At 34.8% G+C, this 14,548-nt stretch overlaps 1 protein-coding gene across 1 annotated transcript in view; it reads right to left on the bottom strand.

Moving 5' to 3' along the window:
* The window catches only part of LOC132697924 (protein Wnt-5b-like), a 178,562-nt gene that overhangs the window by 34,238 nt on the left and 129,776 nt on the right, over positions 1 to 14,548 (bottom strand). The window contains exon 6 of the mRNA XM_060663695.1: positions 7,319 to 7,421. Within this exon, the coding sequence (XP_060519678.1) occupies positions 7,319 to 7,421 (103 nt within the window). The remainder of the gene's footprint in view (positions 1 to 7,318; positions 7,422 to 14,548) is intronic.

Consider the following 14,548-nt stretch of genomic DNA (forward strand, 5'->3'; position numbering starts at 1 on the left):
TCCGAAAAGAATTCCGCCATGACTTTGATTTCGCTCGAGATATCCGGGGCCGTTCGTGTATCCGAAGCAATTTTATTTCGTTGCAATATAAATTTTATCGGGGCTACTATACTTCCTGGTTTCTGACGGGATCGTCTGGAGAATGTCGCACCTCTCTCCACAATTTTCATTCATAATAGTAAATCGACGTGCTGAGAATATGAGTTAGCCTATCTGTACATTTATGATCTACGCTCCAGCTTCGCGGCAATGTTCTATGGTTCCATCTAGTCTGTGATATAATTCCATGGTTATGTTATGGTGTGTCGAAAGTCTTGGCTTTTGAAGCACCATCCCCCAAAAAGTAATTGAGAGCTTCAAACATATTTACTTTTTTATTTTATTATATATATTTTGTTATTTGTTATATTTTTTATTACGGGGTAAATCCAACAACCATTAATTTATTTATTAGTAAGAGTCAAGACAGGGGAGAGTCAGGTATATGTCAACTACGTGTCGAACGCACTTGTGCATTTGTCTTGAAACCGGTCTAGTAATAAAAATGCTAATATTTTCGATAAATGACATTGTTATAGTCCAACGCACGATAAATGACCTGGTCTATCATAAACGAAAGTGTCTGTTCTACTTAATTTAACTTTAATTTTCATCTTTTACGTATATATACCGGGTGTCCCAATAAGATGTTCCAAATTTTTTTTAAAAAAATTATTAAGTAAACCGGCCAGGAAAAATGTTGGAAATTATTTTTGAGGTTCTGAAATGACCACCAGAGGGCGAGGGAATGTTAAAAAAAAGTTTTCTGTATTTTTGTTTATATTAATGACACTTAGAGTGGAACACTGTTTTAAAGCTTAGACAAATTCAAATTTATTTTCGGAAATAAATGTCGACAACTAAAAAATGGAATAATGGACTTCTATAAACTTGGTGTCGTTAAAAAGGGTCCTTTCGGTCTTCCTATCGAACGTGTTATGAGTGAGATGATTGCCATTGAGTATGTTGCTACCAGATGGCGTAAAACAAGAGCTCAATAACCCAGTGAAAACCGTTCAATAGCTAATTCAAAATATGAATAAAAAAATTGATAACTCAAAAGAAGTTGAATTTTGATAATCTCCACTCTACGGGTTGTTATTGAAAGAAAAGTTGTGATATTCTTATCTGTTCTTAAATATTGGGTATTATCATTTTTTTTTTGTTTAAAAAAATTTTTATTTAGTCACTTAGAAATTTTGGTAAAGACCAAGTTTATTAATTACTTTATATTTATAATTAAAGAGATCTTCATAAAAACATATTTTTACCGCTAGATGTTATCATAATAGTTTGGTTTTTTAATAGGCTATTTGATAAATCTTGTCATGCTTGTCAAAATCTATTAACCATATGTCATCTTAAATAGTTAAATTTATCTAACCTTTGAATTTTCTTAATAAATTATTACATTTAGGGAAATGTTTGCGCAGAACAAGCCAAGTTCATCCCAATCCACTGTCTAGAATAAATCTTTCAAAGAAATTTCTACAGGCTACCGTGATACTTGTCATAAAACTTCTGTTGTCTTCTTCAGAGCTTGACTGAAATGGCTCGCATTTTACTCTATACCTACGTGTAGCATGCGGATCGTTCAGCTTGACGTACGTGGGACAGACCAATAGAAGGATTTCAGTCAGGCTCGAGGAACATCGTTTAGCCAGAAGAAACAAACATTTTGCTTTGCTTTGTTTGAGCACCAACATCAGACAGGCCATAAAATTGATTTCGGTACTTGCAAACAAATAGCTAATATTTCTGATTTTAGGACCACCTAGGACAATCGGCAGAGCGATACGCAGCAGCCAACGGGACATCGTAAGTACGATCAAGTGAAATTAACAACGTGACAATTCGGAGGGCGGAGCCATCACCCCTCTCGCACAAGCAGCACCGTTACCACCTACGATGCAGCGTATAAATACCGCACGCACCGCCGATAACCTCCCAGTGTCGGAAGTGTATTCGGAGAGCGAACATTGAAGATGCCAAGTGAGATATTGGCGAAACGTCTGCAGTTTTCCAGTCGGAGTTTAACAAACGAACGGATGATATCCCGGAACATATCGTCATCACATTTTTCCATCCTGGAATCAATACTTGAAAAGAATATGTAAATAAGTATTGTCTACGTTTGGCGTTTATTGTTTAATCTATGACGTAAAATTATTGTCTCAATCACCGAATCATAACACTAATGTTCAAAATATTGATGATCAACATTTATTAATTTTACGTACAAAATTTGTTTCTATTCACTGTACAACAACTATCAAATTTTCGAAAACGTTCCATTTCTCGAAAACAAAAAGCCGTCATATTTGATTCCACAAAGCAATATATAAAAAATATTTGCTATTTATTGCTGTTCGCTATGAATATTTCAATGCAAGAACACTTGTAGAACGATAAATTAAGAGGAGTTTAAATGCCTTCGCCGTTACCCGGACGTTGTTCAACTTATATTCAACTAACTGATCGAAAAGGAATCGTAGTCGAGCGGCCGACGAATCGAATAAGTAGCTTTGACCTCTGACTTGTTTGTTTATGCCGGTTCTGATGCTGATAGCAGCTGTCACAGCGCAAAACATAAACGGCAATTATAGTTTAACATTGTGGAACTAATGGCCTAAATCTCATCGTGCGATTTGGTAGCACGAGAATTACGTCCGAATCGCTAGACGTAAGAAAACCTTAAAAAAATACAAGAAAAAAGTCAAAGTCACTAGTGTTACTTTGACAGTCCTTTCATGAATTCATGCAACTGATTTTTTCGCCAATGTTGTGTCGCATATTTCGTATGGAATTATTTTTTGACGAGCTAGAGTCGGGTGGCAGACCCCTTTTTATTACAGAAGAGAGCTATTAGACAATATTAAGGCTCTCAACAGAACTGAATTAGACCTTTATGGATAATGATTCACGGTAAAATCCTGAAATGTTGGTTAATTATATAACCTGCTTAGACAAAATATTTTATGCCAAGCGGTGTTGCCAGATGTACTCGTAACGAATATCAACTTTCGTGTTTTAAATATAACACATTCATTTTTATGTAACATGTACCATATATATCTTGAACATTTTCGGAGATAAAAAATACTTTTCAAGAAATTTGACAATAAACAACCCGATATAAAATAATATTTTTTTTCGCAACGCGTGCAGCTAAATACTTGAATTTTTGGTTGCGGTTCCTTCCTTGCGGTTACAGTATGATTAATTGTAAAAAGTTTTTGATGAGAATACAGATTGATGTATAAAGAAATTCAATTGCGAATTGAAATTAAAGAAAAAAAGCACAATCTATATTCTACAGAGCCTCCGATGTGCGCTTTAAAACCTAACGTTGAAATAGATATTCAAAAAAATGTAGGATTCGGGCATTTTAAAAAGAATTAGTTTCAGTAACTAGGCAAGTCCTATTTTGGGAGTCGCAAGGAAAAATTCTTCTGAACCTAGAATTTGCTTGGTTTCAAAAAAACTTTGGACCCAGCCTTAGAGGACGTTTCTGCTTGTCTGGGTGGAAATAAATATTTGTCGGTTATTGATTTAAAAGGAGCGTACCAACAACTCGAAAGTAAGTGAATAGTCTCAATAACTGTTGGTCTTTTTGCGTTTACAAGATTGATTTACGCTATTTGTTCTGTACCAGGAATATCCCGAACTGTGATTGGTCACATCCCATAAGGATTAAAAATACAAAATGCTATTAAGACGACATTCTGGTTTTCGGACGTACTTTGCATAAATGGTATCATTGTATTAGGGACGTTCGGAGTCATCTTGGTCAATATAATGTTAAAGTAAATAAAAAAAAAGTTTTTCAATTCGAATTTTTAAGTCACAAAATTAACGCTTCTGGCATTCATCCAAACGAAGACAAAGTGGCATTTATGAAGTGTGCGATTCCTCCAAGAAACTAGAGTTAAAATCTTACCTCGAGCTTCTAAGCTACTATATTAAATTTATACCCATGCTACCATCAAAGTTAAAACCTTTGTACGATTTTTCCAATAATGATACCGACTTTTCCAGAGATTGGACTGTTGAATGTGAACAACTTGTTGAACTCAACAAGAATCTTTTGACCTTTGAAATCCTATCATAAATAACGTGAAATGCCCAGAAATGTTTGCTTCTAGTACTTTATCTGTAAGCGAGGTACAAGATGATAAATTGAAACCACATTGCAAATATCGAAATGAATTATCTTTAATAATAACTGCACCTTCATTAATAATAGGGTAGTAATACGTCCTTCGTTAAGACAAGAAAGTTTAAGCTCAACAACAACAACATACTGGAATCATAATCACCAAAACGTTAATCAGTTCCTATTGCTGGTAGGCAAAAATAAATAATGACATCGAAAAAATTATATCATGTATCATCAAAATTTTTAAACTTGCTTTAGTTTTGGCCACACAATCTCTACAGAATTTTTCTTGATTTTAAATGGTTAGAAGTTAAATTGATGACCAATGATACAATAGCTTTGGAAACCGTTGCTAAATTAAAATAAATCTTTGCAACATTTGGTTTACAAGTAGAGCTAGCGTCAGATGCAGGTCAACCATTCAATTCTAGAGTTCATTTCTTTTCGCAAGCTCATGGTATTACTCCAATTAAGTCACTGCCAGGACGTCCTCCTAGCAACGGGTTTGCTTAAAGAGCCCTCCATATAATTAAAAAAAGATTACGAAAAATCGCTAATTTCCGAAAACACGGGGAATGTCAGAAAAATATGAAGTTTTGATGTTTTCATATACAAATACACCTACGACGTCTATAGTCATGTCACCTTCTGAAATGTTATTAAAAATAAGGCCAAGAACAGGGTTGCATCTACTTAAAGTAGCAAAGGCAGTTCTGTTTATGTTCCGCCAGTAAAAAATTTATTTAAACTCAATGTTAAGAGGAAGCAAGATAAGGAGGAAAGTAAAATAAACAGTGAACAAAAGCAAAAATTGTTAAAATACTAGGTTTTGCCACTTATCCTATCTGTTAGATGTGTTTAAAATTACGAGTTCATACTGACAACGCAAACCCGCAAACTGATCCTACTTTGACAGACATGTATGGTTTGTGATAACAACAGTCTTTCTTTTTTTCAAAAAAACTTCCACAGACTGTGTAATACTTTTTATAAAACTTGTGCATTCCTCCTGCGCCGGTTTTTGTTCAGTCGAACTAGCTAACATTTTGCGAATCATCCTGTTGGCTTCTTCACAGCATAACTGAAACTTCAGCGAAGAAAATCGACGCAGGAGGAATCTAGAAGTTTTATAAATAGTTTTTGTAATGTCTAATCATGTAACCGCTGTGCAGTGCAGTTTCACAGTTCTTCTTGAAGCTACTTTGATTTGATGGTAGATATTCCTGTTTTCCAAAAATTTTCGAAATTGTGTTTCAATTACTCTTTCTAATATAAAAACGCTAAATTTTTTTAGCACACAGTCATATTCCGAAACAGTTTTGGTTAGTTCAATTGAATGGGACCTTTGACCGAAAAACATCTAACTTTGACGTTAATTTGCAACGCTTTGTTTCCATGCGAGTTTCACGTTTGCGTCGTATTTGTTATGGTGACATTGCTCAAAATAATGGTTCGTTAGAAAACGATCGCAATTCGGTGCATTTATTGATTTATCTTGGTTAAAACTTGACACTCAATAAACATTAATAACACATATTCTAATAATGACTGCCGAGGTAACGATTTCAATATTTAACACCACAGAACTTGTACGGTCAATATTATTGATGCAATACATGATGTTATCCTCACACGTCTCAATAATATTGCTAACTAAAGTGCCAGTTTCAATTGTGCAGTCAAGACGCATTCATCACGTATCACCCTTTTAAGTTGATATAAGGATATGAGCCAAATCGTGTAGAATAACTGAATTGCTTGCTTACTTCAAAAACCTGATATAAAGAAATATAGCAATTATTGATTTGCACCGACAAAACGTGCTATTTTTACTTTTTCCCACACTTATCAATTCCTCCTGGGTGGGTTTTTGCTGAATCGAACTTGCAAACATTTTGCCAATCATCCTGTTGGCTTCTTCAGAGCTTGACTGAAACTGCCTCGCAAGTATTACTCTGTAGCTGCTTATATATATTATTGGAGGGAGGCGGAGCTAAATGAGGGTCATAAACATCGTCTCGGATGACTGATTCCCATATTGGTGACAGGTACAGACATGAGTCGCTGTTAAGATTGTTAGGTTGTTTATGTATTTCTATAGACTCTCGGATTTTTTGCTGGAAGAAGAATTGATTATATGCAAGAATTTTAGTTTTATCGAATAAAATTTGTCTTAATCTTAAGGCTCTTTCATGTTCTTTGAGCCTAGATGATATTTTTCGTTCGGTTTCTCCAATGTATTCTGTGCCGCATATGCATGGAATGTTGTAAAGTCCTGGCATCTCAAATGGAATTTTGTCTTTGACGGATCGAAGATGTTGAGAGATTTTTTGCTCCTCATTTAGTTCCGCCCCCTTCAAACAATATAAAAGCAGGTGCAGAGTAAAACGCGAGCCAGTTTCAGTCAAGCCTGAAGAAGCCAACAAGATTGGCGAGACGTTAGCTAGTTCTAGTCAAAATCCAAAAGTTTTATAAAAAGTAACAAAAGTCCTATTTCTGAGGAACAATTTCCCAGTCGTCAGCAAACTAATAAGACTCCTGTATAAGCGTAGAGTCAGAACTTCCTCAAAGTGTAGTTTTAAACAAAGCCATATCTGCGTTACACTCGTCTACTAAGTTGGATATTATTTAAAATGGAACCCCAAAAGTTTCGGTAGTATTATCATTCAAATTAAGAAATTAAATCTTTAAAATTTTAAATGAGGAGAAATGTTATGAACGGAACGTAGCTTAAGATTACAGAACATAACTAAATGTTCTAGGTTAAGTGATGACTCATGGTCACAGCTGTATAAGGTTTTGTTAGGGATTGAGATGTTTTGATCATGTCTCTCCTTGATATTCAAATTCTGATTAACTGAGAATGAAAACTCGATTTCAGTACGCCTATTTTTAAAATTGACCGTTCACAGCAGCTGTCGCATTTATTAGGTTCTGTGATTCAGCATCTACAAAAACGGAAAAGTAGACTTTAAAAGTTTCCTTCGCTCATGCGCTTTTGTTATAATTTAACTACTAGCAAGCACATTTCACCAATTACAGGTGTTTGAAAGAAGGAATACACGGGAATACAAAGGTGCGTCCGGTAACTTAAAATAGTTTTTTTAAACATATGCTTACCGATTTCCCTGAAGTTGGCGAGCTGCTGCCAGCAGGTAATGAGGGAACATGATCCGGACACGCCGTGACATTTGCAAGTAACCTTTGCTTTTCTGATAACGGCCTGAAAATAAGACTTTATATAATGACCTTCTAAACACAAATTGGCACTTTTTAAATCACTTTCACGATGTCGACGAAGCATTGCAGATCTTTAATGAAAAATTGTACGGCCTTTGTGATCGAAATGTATCTCTGTTTAAAAATTACACTCATAAATATCCTACTTGGTACACATTCCAGTTAATATAAAAACAAAGAGCAAAAATACACAAAAAATACAAGAAAACTGGTTTTAGGGGCCACTTAGTCGAGTTACAAAGGCTAAGGTGTAAAATTAAATCTCAGATCAAGACTGCGTATGGCGTTTACCTTGGCGCAGTGCAACAAGGTGTTTCTAATGATCCTCGTAAATTTTGGTCATATGTACACCAAAAAAATAAATCCACCCGAATCCCCGGTTTTCGGCGGTACTGTCCTTGATGATCCCCTCTCTATTGTGGAAGCGTTTGCTACCTTCTTTGAGAGTGTATTTCTCCCTTCTGGTGCTGAGCGCACTCTTTATAACGTAGTAGATTTAAACTCAAGCACTATAAATTTCTATCCAATTACTGAGAATGAAATAATAAAGGCCGCAAAGAAATTAAAAAATAAAATGATCTCAGGACACGATGGAATTCCTTCTTTTTCAGTAAAAGATTGTGTTAGTGTCTTTTCCAAGCCTTTACTTAAAATATTTAACCTTGCGCTCTCCTCAAAAATTTATCCGCGATGTTGGAAGGAATCCAGGGTCTGTGCAATTTTTAAAAGTGGTGAAAGAAATCACGTAACCAACTATAGACCTATTACAATCTTATGCAATTTTTCTAAAATACTTGACGTCGTTCTGTATGACCGTATTTTTAACTCTGTCAGAAGCATTATCTCTCCAAGTCAGCACGGATTTTATAACTCCCGCTCTACAGTTACTAATTTGGTACAGTTTACGGAGTATGCAGCAAGGGTGCTTGGCAAGTAGATGTTGTATATACCGATTTTAGTAAAGCATTCAACAAAATCAGTCATGCTGGTTTGCTTCAGAAACTTAAGCGTTTTGGATTTGCCGATGGTGCAGTGATGTTTCTCAGAAACTACTTAAGGGTGTGTCATATGTACTGTGTCCCGTATACAGTACATATCTTACAATGGATGTACATCTAATAGATATTTCACAACATCAGGGGTGCCACATGGTTCTAATTTAGAACCCTTAGTATTTCTAATTTTTATTAATGACGTTGTTTCAAATCTCAATGATACGCAGAACTTGTTATTTGCGGATGACTTAAAAATTTATACTTCCATTTCCAGTATTGCTGATTGTGTTACGTTGCAGATATCAGTAGATATACTCTTTGACTGGTGAATCTCAAATGAATTGAGTCTTAACGTAGATAAATGTAAAGTTTCACTCGTAAGAAAGGAACTATCGATTTTCAATATAGAATCTCAAATTGTTCTCCGACGTGTTACAGATACTAAAGATCTGGGCGTGCATTTCGATCAACCGTGAACCACATTGTATCTGAGGCTAACTGTAATTATGGTTTTATAGTATTCAACTGCAATTCTTTTACCGACGTTGCTGCTCTGTGTTCGATCTAAACTTGAATACGCCTCGGTTGTGTGGAATCTGATTTACTCTTGTCATAGTTCGGCGGTCGACGGTGTACAGAAGAAGTTTTTGAAGTATATGTTGTTCAAAACAGAAGGCGCGTATCCACCGAGAGGCATAAACTACGAATTTTACTTGTAAAAATTTAATATGAATAGCCTGGAATGCAAGCGGAAGTGTGTGTTAGTTATCTTTGTTTATAAATGGCTACGCAACATTAGAGATAGTCCGAATCTACTAGAGTATTTAGATATTCGTGTACAACGGCTCAATTCGCGCACCAAAGACACCTTTCTCACTGTGTTCGAGCAAGAGCAAACCTATTAAAAAATTCGCCTATAAATATAGCATGTTCCAATTGTAATTTGTTTCGGACGTGTGTCACATATTTAACTGTGGACTGAGGTTATGGTTACTATGGTTATTTTAATTTCTTTGGAGCTCACTTTGTCAACCTGCTCGAACTACTCACTAGAATAGGTTAGGTTACATTTTTTTTGTTACTATACATTGCTCTGTAAATGGATTGTTTTCTGTTGAGCAATAAAGCTATTATTATTATTACTATATGTATACGGAGCGATCCGATATTGCAAAACAATGATTTACTGATCCGGCTTTGCGACAATGCAAACGGTGGCTTTATTAAAGTTCCCATCGGAGGCTAAAACAATGTCGATAGCAAAAAATATCGGGGGACTGGTTTCTGTACGCGAAGAAATCTACCTTGAACGGCAAAGTTTCCATAATCGTCCGTACGACAACAACGAACGGCATTAAAGGTCCATCGTTTGTCATGTTCGCAGGAGTGCTAAAGATCGTGCTCCCCTTTGGTATTACGTAAGAAGCGAGACGGTTACATCAGAAAATTTTAATAGAACGACGGACTTACCCGAGGGGTAAACCGCAGAACTAAATTCCAAATTCCAATTTTACTTTATTTATTTATAGTCTTGTTAGTTCAAGTTTATAGAGAAACATTGTCAAATGTTGCTTTACCGCCTGAATCCGTAATTACTCAATGGGGAACGTGGTTAAACGCAGCCTTATTTCCCCCGAATCACTTTAACCAAATTAAAAACATTGTATTAGACTTTTCAGATTCAGCTAATTCAATTAAAAAAACTAAAAATTTGTATGAAAAATGTGAATTTGATTTATATCAAAGCTAGTTTTAGTTTTGGCTTTATTAAAAAATTAGGGACCTAACAAATGTCTGTTAGAGCCAATTTCAATAGTAGAAGAGTGCGAAAATTTGTTGAAAAGTTACAAAAGTTACTTAAAATTTTAATATTAGATGCGACGGTTGATAATGATTTATATTATTTGGAACCAGAGCATCTTGCATCATTTAAATTCGCGCCAATTACTTCGGTCGACGTCTCCAAGTACAAAAGCATATTTAGCGATAAAAGATCAAAATTAACCAAAGAAAATTTAGAACAGCATTTGGTACAACAATAATAATAGGTCTGATTGTAAAACTAAATAGTTTTTACCATAATGCTTTAATTTCAGTAAACCATATATGTAACAAATGGTAGAAAAAGCACATATTTCACATATTTTTTGGAAAAAGCAGATATATTTATGTGCGTATTTTAAGCATTTTCTGTGCATACAAATCCGAATTCATGCCCATGGAACTAAACCAAAAACTAACCACGTGAAACTATTTTTTATTTCGTTTTAAAATAACAGTCAAAGCTCTTTTATTCATTCATTATTCATTTCTAGTCCATCGCCTACGAGGTGTGTTCAAAAAGTAAGCTGACTTTTAAGTTTTATCAAAAAGTATTTATTTATTCATCAAAATAATCAGCCCAGATACACTTGTGCCAACGTTTTTCCAATCCTCGAAGCACTTCTGGTAAGCACTTTCTTCCGGCGTTTTTGATTTTATCTCCTCAAGGGGAAAAAGTCGCGGTGAGCGATATCCGGTAAATATGGTGGCTGGGGCGTGGTTCTTTTTCTGGCCAAAAAGTTAGACGTAAGAAAACAGAAGTGAGCAGGTGATGCAAAATCCACGTATTGTTTGTCCAGAACGTCCAGAATTGTTTTCCCACAATTCTGGACGTTTTCTTCGTATTGCTTCTCCCAAATGCCGCATAACTTCAAGGTTTTTTTATTGACCGTACAACCTTGGGGTAAGAACTCTCAATGTACTAGGCCACGATAATCAAAGAAAACAGTAAGCAAAACCTTGGAACACCTTGTACCACTTACAAACATTTTTTTTGCTCAAAGTAGATTCACCATATGCCGTTGTCAACATTTCAAGTGTTTTGCAGCACTGAATTCCATTCTTTACACAAAATTTTATGCAAATTCTCTGTTCCATTTTTTTAATTACCAGAAAGTCGCCGAGCACACACACACGTCTAAAAAAATTAAACTTGCAAAATGACTGAATCTGTGAACATATGTCAGCAACATGTGTACCAACATAACAAAATAAAATATTGAAGATCGAACTTGCGTAGCCCGCCCAATTTATTTATTGCTATTGGAGTGCTTTTTCCTGCGATTTATTTGAAATAATTTTTTTTAATGCAAATAAATATCTCTAAAGCGGCATATTTTATCAAAAGAAATATAGCATAAGTTTTTTACTTAGAAATAATCACTCTACATATTATCTGAGAAAATAGAATGTGTTCACCATCCGAAAAAACCTCTAATTCAAGTGTTTTCATGTCAATATTTGTTATTTCTTTTGAATAATTTATTTATATCAGATAATATGTGGAAGCTCTTAGTTACATCCTATAATCTCGCAATTTCATGTTGTTCATTTAAACGGTATTGTAGACCGGTGATTATCAAGCAAAGAGGTTATATTACAATTTTTTTCGAAAAAACTATTACAGATTTGGAGATATTTGCATTGTTTTATTTTATTTCAAGTAAATCGCTGTATCAAAAATAATAAAAATAAGTAGGCTATGGATTAAAAATGAACACATTGATATTGACATTAGCGTCGACATTCATTAATCTAAATTAAAGATATTTTACCGTTTTTTTAAAGCGTAATAAAAGGTAACTGCAAGTGATTAATATTCCATATGTAATAATGAATAATGACAAATAATAAAAATATGCATTTAAATGGAAATATCTCGAAAATAAATGTAGTGTACCTTTTTGACCTAGAAATCATTACTCACAATCATAAAAAAATGTAACGGGACGAAACGAATGGGAAGGTTATGGCGTAAAATAGCGAGATTATAGAGTGCAGTTAAGGCCCTCTATATATTATATGAAAAAGTAGAATCTAATCGTATTCACCATCTCAAAAAAACCCCCGAATCCAATTTTTCATATCGATATTCCAAATATTGCTTGATCCAGAGAGTTTAAATCGTGTAGAATTCCTTATTTCAAAAACCAGATATAAAGAAATATACAAAGTATTTATTTGGACCGACAAAACATGCCATTTTTACTTTTCACAAAACTTCATTTTATTGGCTTCTTCAGAGCTTGACTGAAACTGGCTCGCATTTTACTCTGTACCTGCTCATATATTGTTTGAGGGAGGCGGAGCTAAATGAGGGGCATAAACATCGTCTCGGATGACTGATTCCCATATTGGTGACAGGTAATAATGATTACATGCAAGAATATTAGTTTTATGGAATAAAATTTTATGGCCGGTTTCGTGATTGTATTCGGCAACTGCTGTTTTTGTTTTAAGGCTCTTTCATGTTCTTTGAGCCTAGTTCATATTTTTCGTCCAGGCATCTCAAATGGAATTTTGTCTCTGACAGATCGAAGATGCTGAGAGATTTAGAGACAAGTGGTAAATCTGGTTTTAACGTTATATTTCTTTAGAACATTTGATATGTGGTCAGTGATATTTTGAATGTAAGGAAGGACAACAGTGGCAAGTGTAGGATTGCTTTCCGCGTCATTGCTATTGGAAGGTTGTGGTGAAGAGTATTTTGGGATGGAATACCTATAATATGGAACTTATTAGCGAAAAAAGCTAGGTGTTTTAATTATGGGCTCAGTAGCTCGTGTTGCGACAGCTATGCAAACAAGAGAGATAACCGATGATTTTTGGCCCGGATTGTGATGTCACAATGACAGGCATCGGTCTGTGTGTGTAGATTTTCTGTAATCACAATAACCCAATGTTAGGTCTGATTTTCTATTAATAAGAATATCTAAGAATGGGAGGTTATTATTAGTTTCTAATTCAATGGTAAAACGTATGTTAGAATGTATAGAGTTTAAATGTCTAAGAAAATCTACTAGGGATTCTGGACTATGATGCCAAATAACAAAAGCATCATCGAAGTAGCGTTAATAAAAGTAGAGTAAAGTAAAAAATGGAAAAATATTCGCGATGACTGGTGATGGTTTAGAACCTATAGCTGTTCCCAACTTTTGTTTAAAAATTTGAGCGTTAAAAGAAAAATATGTTCCAGGCAAGCATTTTTCAATTAAGGTTGAGGTTGAGAAGGTTGGGTTCCAGATTCTCGGATTTTAATATATCTGGAATGATATTGAGAGTCTCAGGAATAGGAACTTTAGTACAGAGGGATTCTACTTCAAAACTAAACTTATGTAGCTAATGTAGGGGTAACAGATTTTTTCACATAGAGAAGAAACCTTAATGACAGATTTCAGGTTGCATTGCATAGATGACGTAGGATCTTTTTTAAGTTGAGGATATGATCCGTCTGTAAGAAGATCTTGAATCTTTTCCTGATATCCATTTGTGTTAATGACCATATTTCCTGTATCTGCTTTTAGGATTACGATGTCGGGATTAGATTTTACAGATTTTAGGGCACTGCGTTCAGGTTTTGCAATATTAGATTTATAAGGTTTTGATTTTTTAAGGATTACAGTAGTCTGTGGACGTTTTTTTGAACGATTAAAAATGTAATTTTTAATTGATTAGTTTTAAGTGTTTGGTAAGAATTATACTCTTCAACTGCAAAAAATAACATTTATGAATCTAAATAACCTAGTTTTAATCAAAATAATAATAATAATAAATAAAATTTGTACAGTCGGTTTGCATAAATTTGGAGTAAAAAAAAAATTCTTTACCACCCAGAATTAAACACATATTGTCTAATTTGTAAGTGAGGAACCTCCCCTCCAGCGATAGCACATGTTTTTTTGAAACACCTTGCATTGGTCGTCATTCTTCGCAAAAAAAAAAAAATGGCAACTTTCAACCTACTTAAGATCACATCCGTAAAGAACCACATTCCTGTATTTTTTTCTGTTTATTCGCGCCGAGGTAAAATTCACGCGCCGGCTGACCATAAACGGCCCCCCGAAACATTTTACGAAACTCCCCCCATACAAAATTGCAACGCAAACGCAACCTGTAATGAAGATGTCAATCATCTTCACGACCGCAACACGAAAGGCAATACGTTAAAACTGAAATTATGCACCGTGTGTACCAGATTGAAACTCATGCATGCAGCGGGTCCCCTGCGGCAAGTAACATTGTTCAATCAATTTCTAATAAAACCTCGAATGCGTATATTTCACAGTACGGCGAA

The sequence above is a fragment of the Cylas formicarius genome, unplaced genomic scaffold (genome assembly GCF_029955315.1).
Source record: "Cylas formicarius isolate icCylForm1 unplaced genomic scaffold, icCylForm1.1 PGA_scaffold_10__41_contigs__length_53128322, whole genome shotgun sequence".
NCBI lineage: Eukaryota > Metazoa > Arthropoda > Insecta > Coleoptera > Brentidae > Cylas > Cylas formicarius.